This window comes from Electrophorus electricus, chromosome 21 (assembly GCF_013358815.1).
Source record: "Electrophorus electricus isolate fEleEle1 chromosome 21, fEleEle1.pri, whole genome shotgun sequence".
NCBI classification, from domain to species: domain Eukaryota; kingdom Metazoa; phylum Chordata; class Actinopteri; order Gymnotiformes; family Gymnotidae; genus Electrophorus; species Electrophorus electricus.
In genome coordinates this window covers 13,478,836-13,493,835 of record NC_049555.1, presented here as the reverse complement: position 1 = coordinate 13,493,835, position 15,000 = coordinate 13,478,836, and the positions used below count along the sequence as shown (strand labels likewise).

Here is a 15,000-nt window from a genome sequence, read left to right as displayed (position 1 = left end):
TGCTCAGCTTGTGAGTAATCTCACACTGTCAGCATGGTGCTGAAGCTGTCAGATGTGAATGCGCAGGCCTCCATGTTGTGCCTGGAGAGCCTGGTCTCTAGAGGTCAGTGCAGTTCCACCAGTGACAGCTGCATTTAGGTACCTGCCACAGAGCCAACATGGCTGCCCACAGTTGAGAAGAGGGCTACAGGGAGGGAGGGGAAACAATTAAAGACCAAAATGTGTTTCCACAACATGCTGTCACATTTGCACTTGCTCTTCCACACACACACACACACACACACACACACACACACACACACACACACACACACACACACGCGCACACGCACGCACATACAGATATTTGGACTGACTTTGACCTTGTCACTCTAATTTTCATATGTCTGAGTGTATGTCTGTGCGTTTATTTTTGCATCAAGTAGAGAGTAACGGAGCCAGCAAGAGAATATTAATTCAATCAGTGCAGTTATGATTTCTAGCTTTTTGTGTTTGTTTGCTTTGTTTTATGTTCATGTTTTATATTTGTTTTATCTACAAAGCAAGCATTTGGCTGAAAGTGATATTACTGTTCTGAACTAAATGCAAGCCACTTATTTCAGTGCGCAGGGTCACATGCTTAATTATTTGCTTGCTTTGTTCATTCATCAGTTGCATATGGTGACCATGACAATGCTGTAGGCTGTGCACATCTTTCAGGCTCTTTCCGTACATGATAGAGGATGAAAGGAATTGACCTCAAATGCTGAACGTCTCTTGCTCGTTCTCCTGTTTCTGCTGGGTTTTCACACCTCTGAAGTTCTTTCTCTGGCTCTCCATAGCACACAGATAGGAGCCCAGATCCGGGTTCACTCTAACGCCATTATGCCGGGTTATTTTTGCAGTCTTTCCTCTAAACATTTCCAGTGAGAAGGAACCCCGGGAGCTGCTGTTCCTCGTGCTTTGTTTGCGCTGTGGTTGCGGTCTTGCTGGGTTCGAGCCGTCGGCAGAAACTGCGGCCTTTTCTGCCAAGTTTTAAAATTAGCAACAAATTTAATATGTTCTGCCCTGGCATCGCGACGCACGGAGACTGTGAAAACGCGCCGCCGATTTTGTCACGGGGGCTTGGTGCAAGACCGCAAAGATGCAAAATTTAGAAACTCCACTGGAAGGGGGGCAGAGGGTGGAACGTGGCGAGCCGGGATGCGGAACAGATGGGAGAGGTATCCCAGTGAAGGCGGGGTGGGGTGGGCTGTTGGTGCACTGAACCCGCAGACCACCAAACAAGAAAGGCGTCCCCTCTGGTCCAGGGCATAAATGAGGCCATCTCTCTCTCCCCACTGCACTGTGCAGTCATCATCATCGGAGTATTAGCAGGAGCCAAATGACAGAGCCTGCTCTGTTAATAGAGCAATAGTTGGCGAGTCTGATTCATGGCTTTCATTTTAAACACTGCTATCCCCATAGCTCCTAATACAAGGAGAAAATATGTGTTTTGGGTAATGCAGTCCTGCTGTAAGGTCTTATGGGCTGTTGAAGCATGGAAAAGCGCATATTACCGTCATAAATCCACATTTTAAAGCAGCTGTATTTAAATATGTGGGAGCATTAGGAATGGGAATGGCGGTGAATTAGAGAAATTAAGATAGCCAATTACATTTGACTCATTCTGATAGACAGCCAGTCAGGGTTTTTTCGAAGCCGATCTGGTTACGTTTTCTTTTCTCCTCACCATTCCCTGATTCCTGATCAGTGTCCTCTTTTACCCTGTATGTTTTTCGAGTGATTTTTTAGCCTTTCTGTTGTAGTAATTTCTTACTTTATTCTTCCTTTTCTTTTTTTTTTGTTATGATCAGTTTTATTTATATTGGGACCGAGCGATATATGGTGCCGAGCTGTGTTTTGTGTCTTTGAATGGTTTAAAACAAAAAAAACCCACAATAGTTTGTGATCATCTTGCCTCTAAACATTACTGAACCTCTGGCTGGAGTTGCAATTGAACACAGTAAGTGCAGTTCCGTATGTAGCCAGCAGAGGGGGTCACTGATTTATTTCTACTATTCTGCCATTAAGTGCAGCCTTTGCTGGTACGCCTTCATCATAGGCGATTCCACGGAGATGTGTCATTTATTATTTTCGGCCAACCACATGAAGGCTCGCAATCTCCGTGAAAGGATCATTTATAATGTAAAAGATAAACGCGTTCCAATAGCAGATTCCTCTGAAACGTTCACAAGGGCTGATTATACGTGACTCCACGTCAGGTCGTAAATATTTGTCAGCCCACCTTTGAAACGGGCAAGTTGCAGCACCGTGCGCGCTCCCCACATGAAAGTGGCCGGCGAGGCCGCGACTGGGACTGCTGAGCACGCGGTGCTCGCTGCAAGGCGGCGCTCCATAAAACGCGTAATTACGCGGCTCTGTCATCGGCCGCCGCCCGGAGGGCTTTTATAACCGGGCGAAAACCCCACACGCGCATGATGGCTCCGGTTTATGGCAGCCTGATCTAAAATTGAGCTGTGACAATGTGTGGTCCTGCGCTTTGAGCCGGGAAAGCATGCTGCAGTGCGCAGTTTACCTCGTCTGGGCTGTACGCGCGGTGGGCTTGTTGGGGCTGCCAGGCTTTGATGTCGCCCTCGCGCTGGAGCACGTGGTTCTAAGGCCTCGCGATAATTGGTACGCTTCTGCCGTAACGGCACGTACTGGGTCCACCTGTGGATACCCTGCGGAAACTACAGCTGCAGGTAACCGCTGCAGTCTGGAATCAACTTCAGACTCCGCCCCACCCCTAAATTACGCTGTCTGTGTCGGTTTTCATATGCCACGGTGATAATCATACTTGGTGATAATTTCGAAATGTCACTGCAAGGAAAGTGGTCTGCTATTCTAAGAACACATCACCAAGGAGTTTCCCTGACATGAAAACACACACTGTGCAAGTGTTCGTTTTCCATTCTCACACCCCCAGCCATACGCAGAGTGTGTACAACTTAAGAATTACACACCTCTGACCCACAGGCATAACAAGCTGTAAGACTGTGTGGATCTCCATGCCATAGTTCAAACCCCTGCACCACCCGTGCACCACCCACACACCACCCACGTACCACCCGTACACCACCCACACACTGACTGTAGACCTGCTGTGAGCGGCCCTAATTAGCCCAACAGTTCAGCTGCTCATGCTACGGTAGACGTTGTAATCTTTTTTTAGTACGGCCGTCCTAACTGTGGAGCTGAAGCAGCAGCCATGTCTGGTAGACCAGGGACTGTGATTAGGAAGTGTTTGCCCTACTTATGAAATGGCACGCGCAAGCAAACTGTGTGTGTGTGTGTGTGTGTGTGTGTGTGTGTGTGTGTGTGTGTGTGTGTGTGTGTGTGTGTGTGTGTGTGTGTGAGTGAGTGAGTGTGTGTGTGTGTGTGTGTGTGTGTGTGTGTGTATGTGAGTGTGTGTGTGTGTGTGTGTGTGTGTGTGTGTGAGAGAGAGAGAGAGAGAGAGAGAGAGAGAGAGAGAGATCTCCTCTGTAGGCCTGAGTACAGTTTATAGTTTACATATTCCACCAAGCAGTGTGACTGCCCATATATACACACACATTCACCCTTGTGATGATCATATGTGATACACACCAATGGACACATCACGTGATATGAGTTGGCCTTTAGTTTAGTAGTTTCCATCAGTCATTTAAATCCTTATTCAGTATGAGGGTTTAGTTGTTTGGACATTTATAGCATGTAAAAACTAGGAATAGAATTGTCTCTAATCGGGTGGCAAAATCTAATTTAATATGCATTAAAATAAGAATTTTTAAATTCTACTTACAAAAGTAGCACATTTTGAGCAAATTGGCTCTGCATTAATTAAAAGTAGTATGGACATAATTTCTGTGCCTTGTAAAAGTAATATTACATACTGAATTTAGACATATTTGGACACTTTTTTGTAGTGGTTAATAAGAAATACAATGAGAACAAGGCAAATTTAGTCCTTTGTAGAACTTTGAAATGACATTTGTGTGTGTGTTAGAGTGAGTTTATGTGTGTTTTATGTGTTTGTGTTCTAAAACACACAAAAAACACACACCCTAACACACACACACACACACACACACACACTCTCTAACACACATAAACTTACCATAACACACATACACACTCTAACACACACAAACACACTCTTACACACATAAACACAGTCTAACACACCCTAACATGCACAAACACTCTAACATGCACAGACAGACCCTAACACACATAATCATACCCTAATGCACACACAAAAACACACCGTAACACACACAAGCACACTCTCACACACAAACACACCCTAACTCACATAAACACTCTAAAAGACATTAAAAAAATAGCACACACAAACCCACACACAAGCACACTCTAACACACACAAACACAATTAACATTTACAGTTATGAGCAATTAACAATTAATGGGCATTTACAATTATGTTGGTGTGTTGAAGCCTGATTTGTGCTGTAGGTGAGCAGAATGACAACTTCATCATAAGGGGTGTGTTGCAGGGTTATTCTCACCTTAACTACACACAGTGTTCTCACAATTTGCAACATTTCCCCTCTGACCCGTTTGCTTAAATTTGACCCTGGTTACATCATGTCCCTGCTGTCCCATGTTTGGTTCTGCTGAGTCAGGATCTGGTTCGGAGCTGAGAGATCACGAGGAAGCAGCAGGTGGAGGAGGTAAGGGAATGCTGTGCACCTCTGCCGTGTTTGGGCCGGCCCGTCATCCTTGGGCCTGAATGGTCCCATTTACCCCAAGTGCATTGGAAGTTTGAGAGCACACGGATCGGCTCACTGGGGGAACGGGGATTACGCAAAGGCGGCGCTCCATCCGCGGGGCCCCAGCCGCCGAGCGGAGACCCTTGTCACGACATGGCGACCAGGAACTTCCACGATGGGAGACATCACGAGGACAAAGGCTTGCCCACTTTTCATGATGCCCTTTGACAAAACGTAATGAGGTGCACTTGCTGTCCCCCTCATCAACATTCGAACCCGGAACCGTCCTCGCAGCTCACATCAGACGGCACCTCCGTCCGGGTCCTCTTTGCCCCACCTTGGGCAAATCGCCGTCGGGCGTTATGTCCCTTATTAGACAGAACTGGCCATTACTGCCCCTCCAGAACCAACTGGCCGGTTCCTAACCTACTTTTGCAATGGTTAACCTTCCATTGACCTTTGACACTAGATAAGTTGGAGGAATTGACCATTATAGACGAGTTTTTCTTAGTATGTGAAAGAGACAAGGATGTCATTTGGCTGACTGCCTAAAATGTTACAGCATAACATAGTTTTTTTAAACATATATAATAATTTATCAGTTTAACAGGCAAATACACATTTGATCAGATATATTAATAATCAGGAAGAAGCAGACTGGATCACTGTCTTCTCTGCCAGCGTATTCTGTTGCTTTAGAAGAAACTTACGGATTGCATTAAGAAATAGATGCATCACAGTTTTAAAAGAATTGACTTAAATTTTCTCTAAATGTCATTCTTAAGTCTGCCAGTGACTGTCCTAATATAAGCATGTGCTCCTGTACATATACAAACTAATATGTGACATTAGTCCAGAGATTCGGTAGTGATTTAAATCGGGTTGTCTAATAGCCTGATGGTTATTAAAGTATTAGTATGCAAGGTATGTATAAGGTTATTAAAATGATAAGTTACAAGGAAACAGTGGCTAAGGAAAGGGTCTCTCTGTGTTCAGGTCAGTGACATCATTACATCTGTAGTCCTTGATGTAAAACCTGTCATTCGTTTCACAGACGTCTTTCTGAATGTAGAAAGGTTTATTTCTGATTGCTATACGGGTATTATTTGGCTATTATGCTGGAAAGGTGTGCCGGGGAATGTCGCCATGCAAAGAACTAAAAGGGAAAAAAAACAAGTGCAACAGTGTCGCGATTGCGCACGTGTGGGATCCCCGTGCTGTCTCATCCGGTCAGCGGACACGACCATGCGTCGTGACGCACGCGTGCGCTCGCCCGACAGCACATTCGCGGTTCAAGTACCAATTTTCCCAATCACGCGAGAGACTCCAAGAGGGTGTCACTCGGTCGGCCTTTCCCACAGTACTTGTTTACTCGTTGTTAAAACTTCTTTGTTTTTTGTCTCTGTTATTGTGAGATTATCCGAAATGTGTTTTGGATTAGACTGTAGGCTGTTGTCGCTACAACACCCCGGAGAAAATCAAAACAGGAATGTAGACTGAAGAGAAACGTGTATGAAGTTGCTTGCGTGTTTGTTGTAAACCGAGACCAACAATAATAGTTTTTTTTTTGTCTGTCTGCGAAGTGTTGAGGGTACTCTAAATATGTTCTCACTCAGATTAACATGACTATGACTGATCCATTTAATGATTCATTCAAAATCGATTCTTTGTCAATTTTATTGATAGAAGTGTTTTCAGAATAAAGCATTTCCTTAAGTTAATTACACAGGATTATCTAATACACCAATGCACTATACATTATGCACAGCCTGCATCGGTCCATTAGGATAATGAACAATACGAATGACGGAAAAAAGCCCAAAACAAACCAGCACACACACACACACACACACACACACACACACACACACACACACACACACACACACACAAACAAAGAAAAAAACAACAAAACAGTAGTGAAATGTCGCAACTTACTTAAATAAAACATTATACATCTGAGGAGAACACAAACATTGTTCAAACTTATTCCGTTTTCTCTCTCTCTCTCTCTCTCTCTCTCTCTCTCTCTCTCTCTCTCTCTCTCTCTCTCGCGTCTTGATTTAATGTCATGTAAACCTGTGTAAGACAGCCTCTTAATTGATCTATTAGTTGTTGCCTGAGCCCGTGAGCCCGCGAGCCCGTGAGCCCGCTGCTCCGTTATTGTTGGCTCCCCCAGGTATAGGACTACCGCGCTAATCCCATCGCGCATGCATCATTACCTTCAATAATGTTTGGCAGCTTTTCTCTACAGCCTCCGTTTTAATTAACTTTCCTTTAAATATTTAATACACGCCAAAGGTAAGCTATTTATGTAGCCTGCGCGCGAGTCCTCTAGCATTTTTTTTTCATCGCAGAAGAAACGAGCAGAGGACGGCTCGTGCATCCCGCTACATTTGTGCTGTGTCACATTTTAATCTTTGGCGATTCAGATGAATTGGAACAGGCCCGTAGATAAATCACACGTGACCCAACACGTAAACTGATCGTGGCTATAATGATTTTTCAATTCCGGAGGAGCACTTTTTTCATTAAAAATTAAATAACAGGCTCTTAAATTCTTTTTCATGTTATTATCGACCACGTGCAGGTCCGATTTTCTTTTAATCAGAATAGTATTCAGAATGAGATTATACGTAGGCATATTAGCCGAAACAGGCTCACTCCGCCTGTTGGAGATCTCGTAGGTCATCTTAAACCACTTTCATCGCGTCCAGATTTCAACCAGTTTCACCGACCGCTTTTATTTTACACTTAGCGTAGGACAAAAAACACAGGCTATTCAATTTCAGCCCTATTCTTGATAATAACCAATGTTTTAAAAACCAGTTATTGCACGCTCAATAATTCTGAATGTCCTTGTTTGTAAGTGTGGAGGCCCAGACTCAGGCTAGAGATGTTAGCGCTAGTGGCAGCTTTTCCAACACCTTATCGGTTTATCCGATGGATGCGACAGGAGCGCCCGTCGCTTACGTCGTTATTATAACCGACTTCGTTGTGGCTGGGGGTTGTCTGGAAGTACACAGCCGCTAACGGACTAGTAATAGACCTCAGACGGACACTAATGTTTTCATTACATGCTTCAATCCTCCCAGTCGGACCAGCAACAATATTTATGTGCCGCTATCTTACTTTACTGGCTTCTAAATTGTAGGTCAGTCTTCGCTCTTTGTCTTTGCCTTACACTAAAAGTTTGTTGGGATCCTTCAGGAACGGGCCTGTCTTTTGCTAACAGAGTTATTTACCCACTCGGACTATGGCTACACATTCTTTAGTAAAGATGAATTGTGTTCAGTCTGAGAAACTGAACGGTGTTTGGCCGCGTGCTGCAAGTTCGTTTTAACGGGCGCCCCAGTCAGCTGCCCCGTTTTTAAACACACGAGGGATGGCGGATGAGACGGCCGGGGCTGCTTTGTGCCCGGAGGACAATGCTGCATTCATAACGTATTCTATCCTTGTTGCGAGTCTGAACTTTAACAAAGTGTTTGATGCCACTACCGATTAAATAACGACAAAGAGGGAATAATGTCCCCTTTCTTCTATGCCTTGTAGAGTTCATTCACGTCCTCGACTGAATTATGACCTTCCAGCAACGTCCTGGCACCATACGCCGAGTCAAAGAGATAAACTTTGATCAAGTGCGGTGCTTCAAATGTTTTAATTGGCCCATTTGTAGGCAGAGAAATCATGACACAGAAACGACAGTCTTTGAAAAATGCATTCTTATAAAATAGTTTAGAAATGGCAAACACGGAACACGGATAGGCCCATTCACGATGTTTTTTGTTTTTTTTTCCTTGAGAATACACTCCAGGCTCCAGTTTTCATCTTACTGAGTTAATAAGCAAACAAAACACTAACGATAAGATTTACATCTGTCCCCCAGAAACCAAAACACAGGGAACATTCAGCACGTGACCACAGGAAATAATCTACACAACAAAACACCGAGAAGACGCATGGCACCAAATAAATAGTAAATTAATAATTAAGCAATAAATAGATAAGTAAGACTACTAAACTACGATTGCCATTGCAGACATCAGAAAGTACGCACAGTTTTTTTTTCATAACAGTTGCATTTTTAAAACGTTGCATAAAGTCATCAACACCTTCGAAATCAGATTTGTGCAAAATTATGGCTACCTCGGATTTCACAGTTCCATCTGAGCGCCCGGTCCCGCGCTCAGATCCCGAGTTTCAGCTGCCACGAGCTTTGTTCTTCATTTCAGGTCTCTAGTGCATAATTGAAGTTGCACGTCCCAGTGCTTAATGGTAGCGCCTTCGTCATCCTGAAGATAGAAATGCAGAATGACTGAACAAATGCGCACGCGGAATAGCACGCGGTATTGCAAGAATTTTGCGCAGAATTTATTCGTTACATATATAACTTGTCATTAAACACACACACACACACACACACACACACACACACACACACACACACGCCACACACACACACACACACACACACACACACACACGGAGGAATTACAGCAGGCCTTTTTGTTCGGTTGAGCAATAGATTAAATATAAGTGATCCAGTTATACTGATCCATTTTGTCTGAATCTGCTAAATCAAGCATCTCATTAATGTGTTTAGGTGTCAGTGACGACGCACCCGCGTTTGCTGAATGACTGTAGCATTTTCCAATAAACTGTAATCCAAGATCACTAGATTTATGAATTTTTATTTTAATGAAAACACAGATGTGCTCTCGTCTGTGGCTTCTGTGGACATAAAACTTTTTTGAAGAAACTTTATAAATGTCTTTTAATAACTAGGTGTGTGTGTGTGTGTGTGTGTGTGTGTGTGTGTGTGTGTGTGTGTCTGAGGTGTGCTCACCTACTTCATCTCTTCATCACTGGTCTGACAGTGGTTGCCTTGGAATCCTGCAGTGTTACACATGTGTCACCAAGCACAGGAGACTCTGCTTCAGACGTCCCTCCACAGCAAAACCCTAAAAACCACACAGGATACAGTACCAGTACTCCCACTACAGAGTCCTACAATCCACACAGGATAAAGTCCCAGTACTCCCAGTACAGAATCCTAAAAACCACACAGGACACAGTTCCAGTACACCCAGTACAAAACCCTAAAAACCACACAGGACACAGATCCAGTACACCCAGTACCGAGTCCTACACTCCACACAGGACACAGTCCCAATACTCCCAGTACAGAATTCTAAAAACCACACAGGACACAGTTCCAGTATACCCAATACAAAACCCTAAAAACCACACAGGACACAATCCCAGTACACCCAGTACAGAGTCCTAAAATCCAAACAGGACACAGTCCCAGTACACCCAGTACAGAGGCTTACAATCCACACAGGACACAGTCCCAGTACTCCTAGTACAGAATCCCCAAAACCACACAGGACAGTTCCAGTACACCCAGTACAGAGTCCTACAATCAACACAGGACACAGTCCCAGTACTCCCAGTGCAGAACCCTCCAAATGACACAGGACAGAGTCCTAATATACCAGTGCAGAACCCTACAATGCACAGAAGACACAGTCCCAGTATGCCAAATGTAAACTCACACACACACCTGAGATGGTCAGCTCTGAATGCATGGTCCAGTTTGCCTTGAATTTGGAAAATAAATAAATAAAAATGTAAAAATGAAAAAGAATAATTTATAATAGCAACAGAACTATGCTACTGTTATGTTACCATTTGAAACACTACAAAAGAAAAATTTTAAAGAACCATACAGGGCATGTCTGTAACCTGCAGGTTTTAATAAAACAAGGTCAATAAGGTCACTAAAATGCCATTTCATGATGCACTGTTTGGAAATAATTACATTGAGATGCTATACCTTCCATGTTGGAATACTGGCATGATCCGGTCACAGCCTGGTGGGAGGAGCAATAGAGTTGTAGTTCTCTGTATCCAGCCATGCTGTACACCTTACTCCACTCCTGCACCTCCTCTTCCATCAGGCTCTCTGTGTGGCCCACGTTTGTGGGCTCCTGGAGGCCCTTGGCGCCCCTGCATTGCCCGCCACCTCCCAGCGTCCGGGCCGCCTGTACCTGACAGTTCCTGGCTCTGCCCCCGGTCCTTAACTCCATCCCGGGCTGACTTCCTGACACCGTCCCGGCATCAGAAGCGGTCCGGGCTAGGGACCAGATCCGCGGCTTGTGCTCCGACCCCTGGAAGTGGGAGAGGGGAGCAGGGCAGACAGAGGCAGGCAAAACGGGAGGCCGTGACAGGCACCGCTTGGGGCCCAGGGGGTCCACGCAGCCGGGCGTGACAGACGGCATGTGTTTCAGGCCATGGGGGAAAGCGGGGTAGTTGGTAGAGATGGGCAGCTCGCAGTCCTTCTTCACAGGGCTGGATGTGGACAGGAGAGGCGGGTTGAGAGTTGGTGTGTCCTGTCCGCGTTTCTCGCACTCCATGTCCAGTTTGTCACAGTCCTCGTCCTCGTCCTCAATGTCATCCAAGTCACTGAGGTGCAGGTCCTCTTTGCAATCTTTAGAGTCGGAATAAGAATGGAGATATCTGCTCTCAGAAACACTGGGAAAAATACCTCGGTCTCATTAATCATTTTAGTAACAAAAGCAGATTAACTATTAACAAGCAAACTATCAATAACTCAAAAAAAAGATCAGCACATTTTTGTAACTTACTAAACTACCTTCAGGTGTTATTATTCTTACTAAAATAACTTCAGCGATATTATTCTTACTAAACTACCTTCAGGTGTTATTATTCTTAGTAAAGTACCTTCAGGTGTTATTATTCTTTCTTAAGTAACTTCAGGTGTAATTATTATTACTAAACTACCTTCAGGTGTCATTATTCTTGCTAAGATAACTCCAGGTGTCATTGGCATTTAAGTACAGATCAAACTGATAATAACAGGAAGTAGAGACCTTTGGTGACGCACTCCTGGTCTGTCTTATCCAAGTTCTCCTTCTTGTCATCTCCAGCCTTGCTCTTGGGTGTCCAGGTCATCTTGTTCTCCTTCTTTAGCCTCCTCCTGGCGTTGGCGAACCAGGTGGACACTTGCGTGAGGGTCATTTTGGTGATGATGGCCAGCATGATCTTTTCGCCCTTGGTGGGGTACGGATTTTTCCGGTGCTCGTAAAGCCACGTTTTGAGAGTGCTTGTAGTCTCTCGAGTGGCGTTCTTCCTCCTGGCTGTGCTGTTAAAGTCCACAGTCCCATACCTGAAGAAAGGTATCTATGTGAATTTTTTTACTCCTACACTTTTATGCATTAATAGAAAAAAAAAAAAAAAAAACACATCGTGGTCACAAATGTAATGTTAGAGTTCAGTGGCTGACCATAGACGACATCCACCTTTCCTAAGTGTAGCAAGACATTGTTGAAATCCATAACTAATTCATATGTCCTACTGTTTTAAAATCTTGTCTTGAAGAGTGTAATGTCTTTATACTGATGTGTTACCGTAACTCTTACCTGTCATACTGGTACTGGCTCAGTGAATGGTCGTATTGATAGTACGCGTGGTGTTGGGCTAACCCACTGTGAAGGCTCCTTGTCCCCTCCTTAACCTCATACTGGGGAGTCTACAAATGAAACGCGTTGTACAAAAATTAAAAGTCAGAATCAGTCAAGCATATATTATGTAGTTGTCTATCTATTGAACTAAAGTTTTAGAATAGCCCAGTTTCTTTTTATTTATTGGAAGCATAAATGTATAAGTGTAACGCATAAATTGTATTTTACGGCCTAATTATTTTCTACCTGTTTTTTTGTTCTATATTATTTCCGATGCAAAATCTTTACAATGCAGTAAAATATCTTTTTAAGTTCTAGAACAAAAAAGTGGTCTAAAGAGAATACCTTTATCGCGTCGTTTGCGCTTATTATTCAAAGTTACTTCAGTACTCATCTGATTGGTGTTATAAACAACGAAAAGTAATCGATAGAACGTTCAGACGCTGAGGAGTCGATCGATGAAACGCAAAATCTTAATTAAAAAAAAAACCCAAACAAAAAACAATTGGATTAAAATGCACCACATACCAGCGTCGAGTATATAGCGGGTGGGTCGGTGCTGTACGGGAGGTAGCTGGCGTAGCCCTGGCCGGCCGCGGCCGCGCTGTACGGAGAACTGTACATCCCGAGAGCCGCCGTGAGCTCCGTCCGCTTCTCGTGTGAGGCACAGCAGAAGGAGGCTGCAGTCTGGAGCGCGTTACAACCGTCCGAAACCGACCTGGAAATCGAATTGCAGCAAGTCGTAGTGGGCTTTGGCGACACGAAAAACTGCATGAAGAAAATTAATGGAAGGACACGTTATTTGTGTTTGCTGTAGACATGTTTAATCTTTACTCCGTGCTTGTTTTGGTGAATTGTAACGTACAAAGGTAAGATGTAGATTTTTTCCAGAAAATTCTGTATTCTACATTTTAAAAAAAATGTTCCTCATAATGTCATATTGATATTAGTAATAACTATAAATGTGGATAATCATTATGAACATCTGCAGTTACTTTTAATACCATTCATGTTTTAAATAGAAGGTGGGCATACAATTTCATGCATCCGAAATATTTCATGCAACTGATCCAAAAACTTCTCGCCATGTTGTGCATTGAACGTTGTGAAGAAGTTTGATGCTAGCTGACTTCTTACTGTGTTGTGATTAACTAACTAAAAGTTTAATAAATGTAGACCATCGTTTACTATACAAAGGTGCATTAAAGTTTATACGCGTTAATGTGTTAACGTGGCTGAAAGTTACACCGGCACTATGCAGTACCACTGAAGGGAGGAGCTGAGGCTGTAATTACACCTTAAAGGTAATATACACATGTTTTTGCCACCCCACAACACGTGAGTTCATTCATAATTCAAATTGCGCATTACTCTAAATGTTGACAGACAACATATACTGTTGAGTTTGACGTCAGTAAGAAAGCCGCATAAAATTTAACGATACTTAAAAAACACTGTGAAAGAGCAGAATGTTACTGTGAGCACTGGCACGGAGCTTTAACGAAAAACAAAGCAAAACAAAACCCATGTTATTTTTTTTATTATTATTTATTTTTGCTTACCTGAGAAGTTGCATTGTAAGGATATCCAAACTGAGGGAAAGCCATAACTGCTTCGTTAGGTACCATCAGCAATATTCTTCTACGATGATCGATTGAAACCAAATCTAGTTCAAATCCACCGTATTACCCGCATTTCCACGCTCGGCCTTTCGCTCAATAATAGATGCCTGCACTTAAGCGGTTGCGCTGCCTGTTTACACCTGCTGGTAGACTTATATGTAGGACTAATCCCCCCAAGGAGCCGGGAATTCGGACTAAATCCTAATCAAGTATAAAATTATTGTTGGTGGTGCTGAAGAAAGCTTAAAGGATAACGTAAGACTTGCAAGATATGGAGTTCTGCTTGTGCCATTATTTGTGCGTCTGTAGTACTTTAGCATGCACTGGTGCTCGGGTATCGACGTGACGTCACTGTAATCCCGGCGCGCTCGGATGGAATAATGTCTTTGTCAATCGCAACCGCCAGCGCGCTTTTCTTGAAATGTGTTCTGGACAGCCCTGTCATCTCGGTTTTGTGCAATAAACTGTTCTATAGCTTTAAAAGAAGCAAAACTCTCTGTGTGATGGGTCAATCTATTTGGGAAACATGAAATTAATCTTGTTTTAGGTTCGCTTATCAACGGATAATAAACACAGGTTTGGTGTAATATGGGATGTATCTTGCATTTTTAATCAATTCATTACACTTCATTTGAACAGTAGACAAACAGTTATTTGATATTTCTTCGTCCCCAAGTGCCTGAGTCTATCTTTATGATCATTTTTAAGGTAAATCATTTTCTCTGAATTTCTTATTTTTATCATTATCATATTATATATCCACAGACAAAGAAGAACTTTTTGTTGACATTTGTTTAATGGGCATGTATGTATTTATTTATTTACATTGTAAAATAAGGTTGTTTTTTTCCCCCCTAGTCTAATAAAACATATTCTACAAAACGCCAGTGACACAGCTGTGCACGGAAGTGGTGGCTAAAAATCTTGCATCTGTCTGTCCGAACAGAGGTCCGACCTGATGGTAGTGACAGTGATGTTTCCATCTCCATTAGGGAAAGGAACAGTCCCAGTGGGCATGCGCAGAGAAAGCCTCTGGCAGGTCAATAGAAGACTGATTGATGTGTATCTCGGGACCTACGTGACCATTACGATAAATTCGTAATTGCATCAATTAACAGATGGAAATGGCCTTGTTTAACCAGCGAGTTACACACTGAG

General features: G+C 43.4%; 1 protein-coding gene across 2 annotated transcripts; it reads right to left on the bottom strand.

Moving 5' to 3' along the window:
- Positions 1-8,437: 8,437 nt before the first annotated feature.
- On the bottom strand, positions 8,438-14,102 carry irx6a (iroquois homeobox 6a). 2 transcript variants are annotated; one of them, XM_035520956.1, is made up of 7 exons: positions 13,783-14,102; positions 12,749-12,988; positions 12,179-12,288; positions 11,630-11,925; positions 10,573-11,226; positions 9,580-9,694; positions 8,438-9,025 (listed from the first exon to the last, which is right to left on the bottom strand). In XM_035520956.1, the coding sequence occupies exons 1-6, from the start codon at positions 13,846-13,848 to the stop codon at positions 9,585-9,587; spliced, it is 1,476 nt and encodes a 491-aa protein (XP_035376849.1). In that variant the 5' UTR covers positions 13,849-14,102; the 3' UTR covers positions 8,438-9,025; positions 9,580-9,584. The 2 variants fall into 2 exon arrangements, with proteins under 2 accessions (XP_035376849.1, XP_035376850.1); XM_035520957.1 differs by having other exon boundaries at positions 9,584-9,694.
- Between the last annotated feature and the right edge of the window lie 898 nt (positions 14,103-15,000).

Excerpts from the sequence above, each read along its gene's own strand:
- irx6a (XM_035520956.1), bottom strand. The coding sequence starts at position 13,848 with ATGGTACCTAACGAAGCAGTTATGGCTTTCCCTCAGTTTGGATATCCT. Across the intron at positions 11,926-12,178 it reads AGCCAGTACCAGTATGACAG|GTATGGGACTGTGGACTTTA; the intron begins GTAAGAGTTACG and ends ACCTTTCTTCAG. Across the intron at positions 11,227-11,629 it reads CCAGGAGTGCGTCACCAAAG|ATTGCAAAGAGGACCTGCAC; the intron begins GTCTCTACTTCC and ends CCGACTCTAAAG.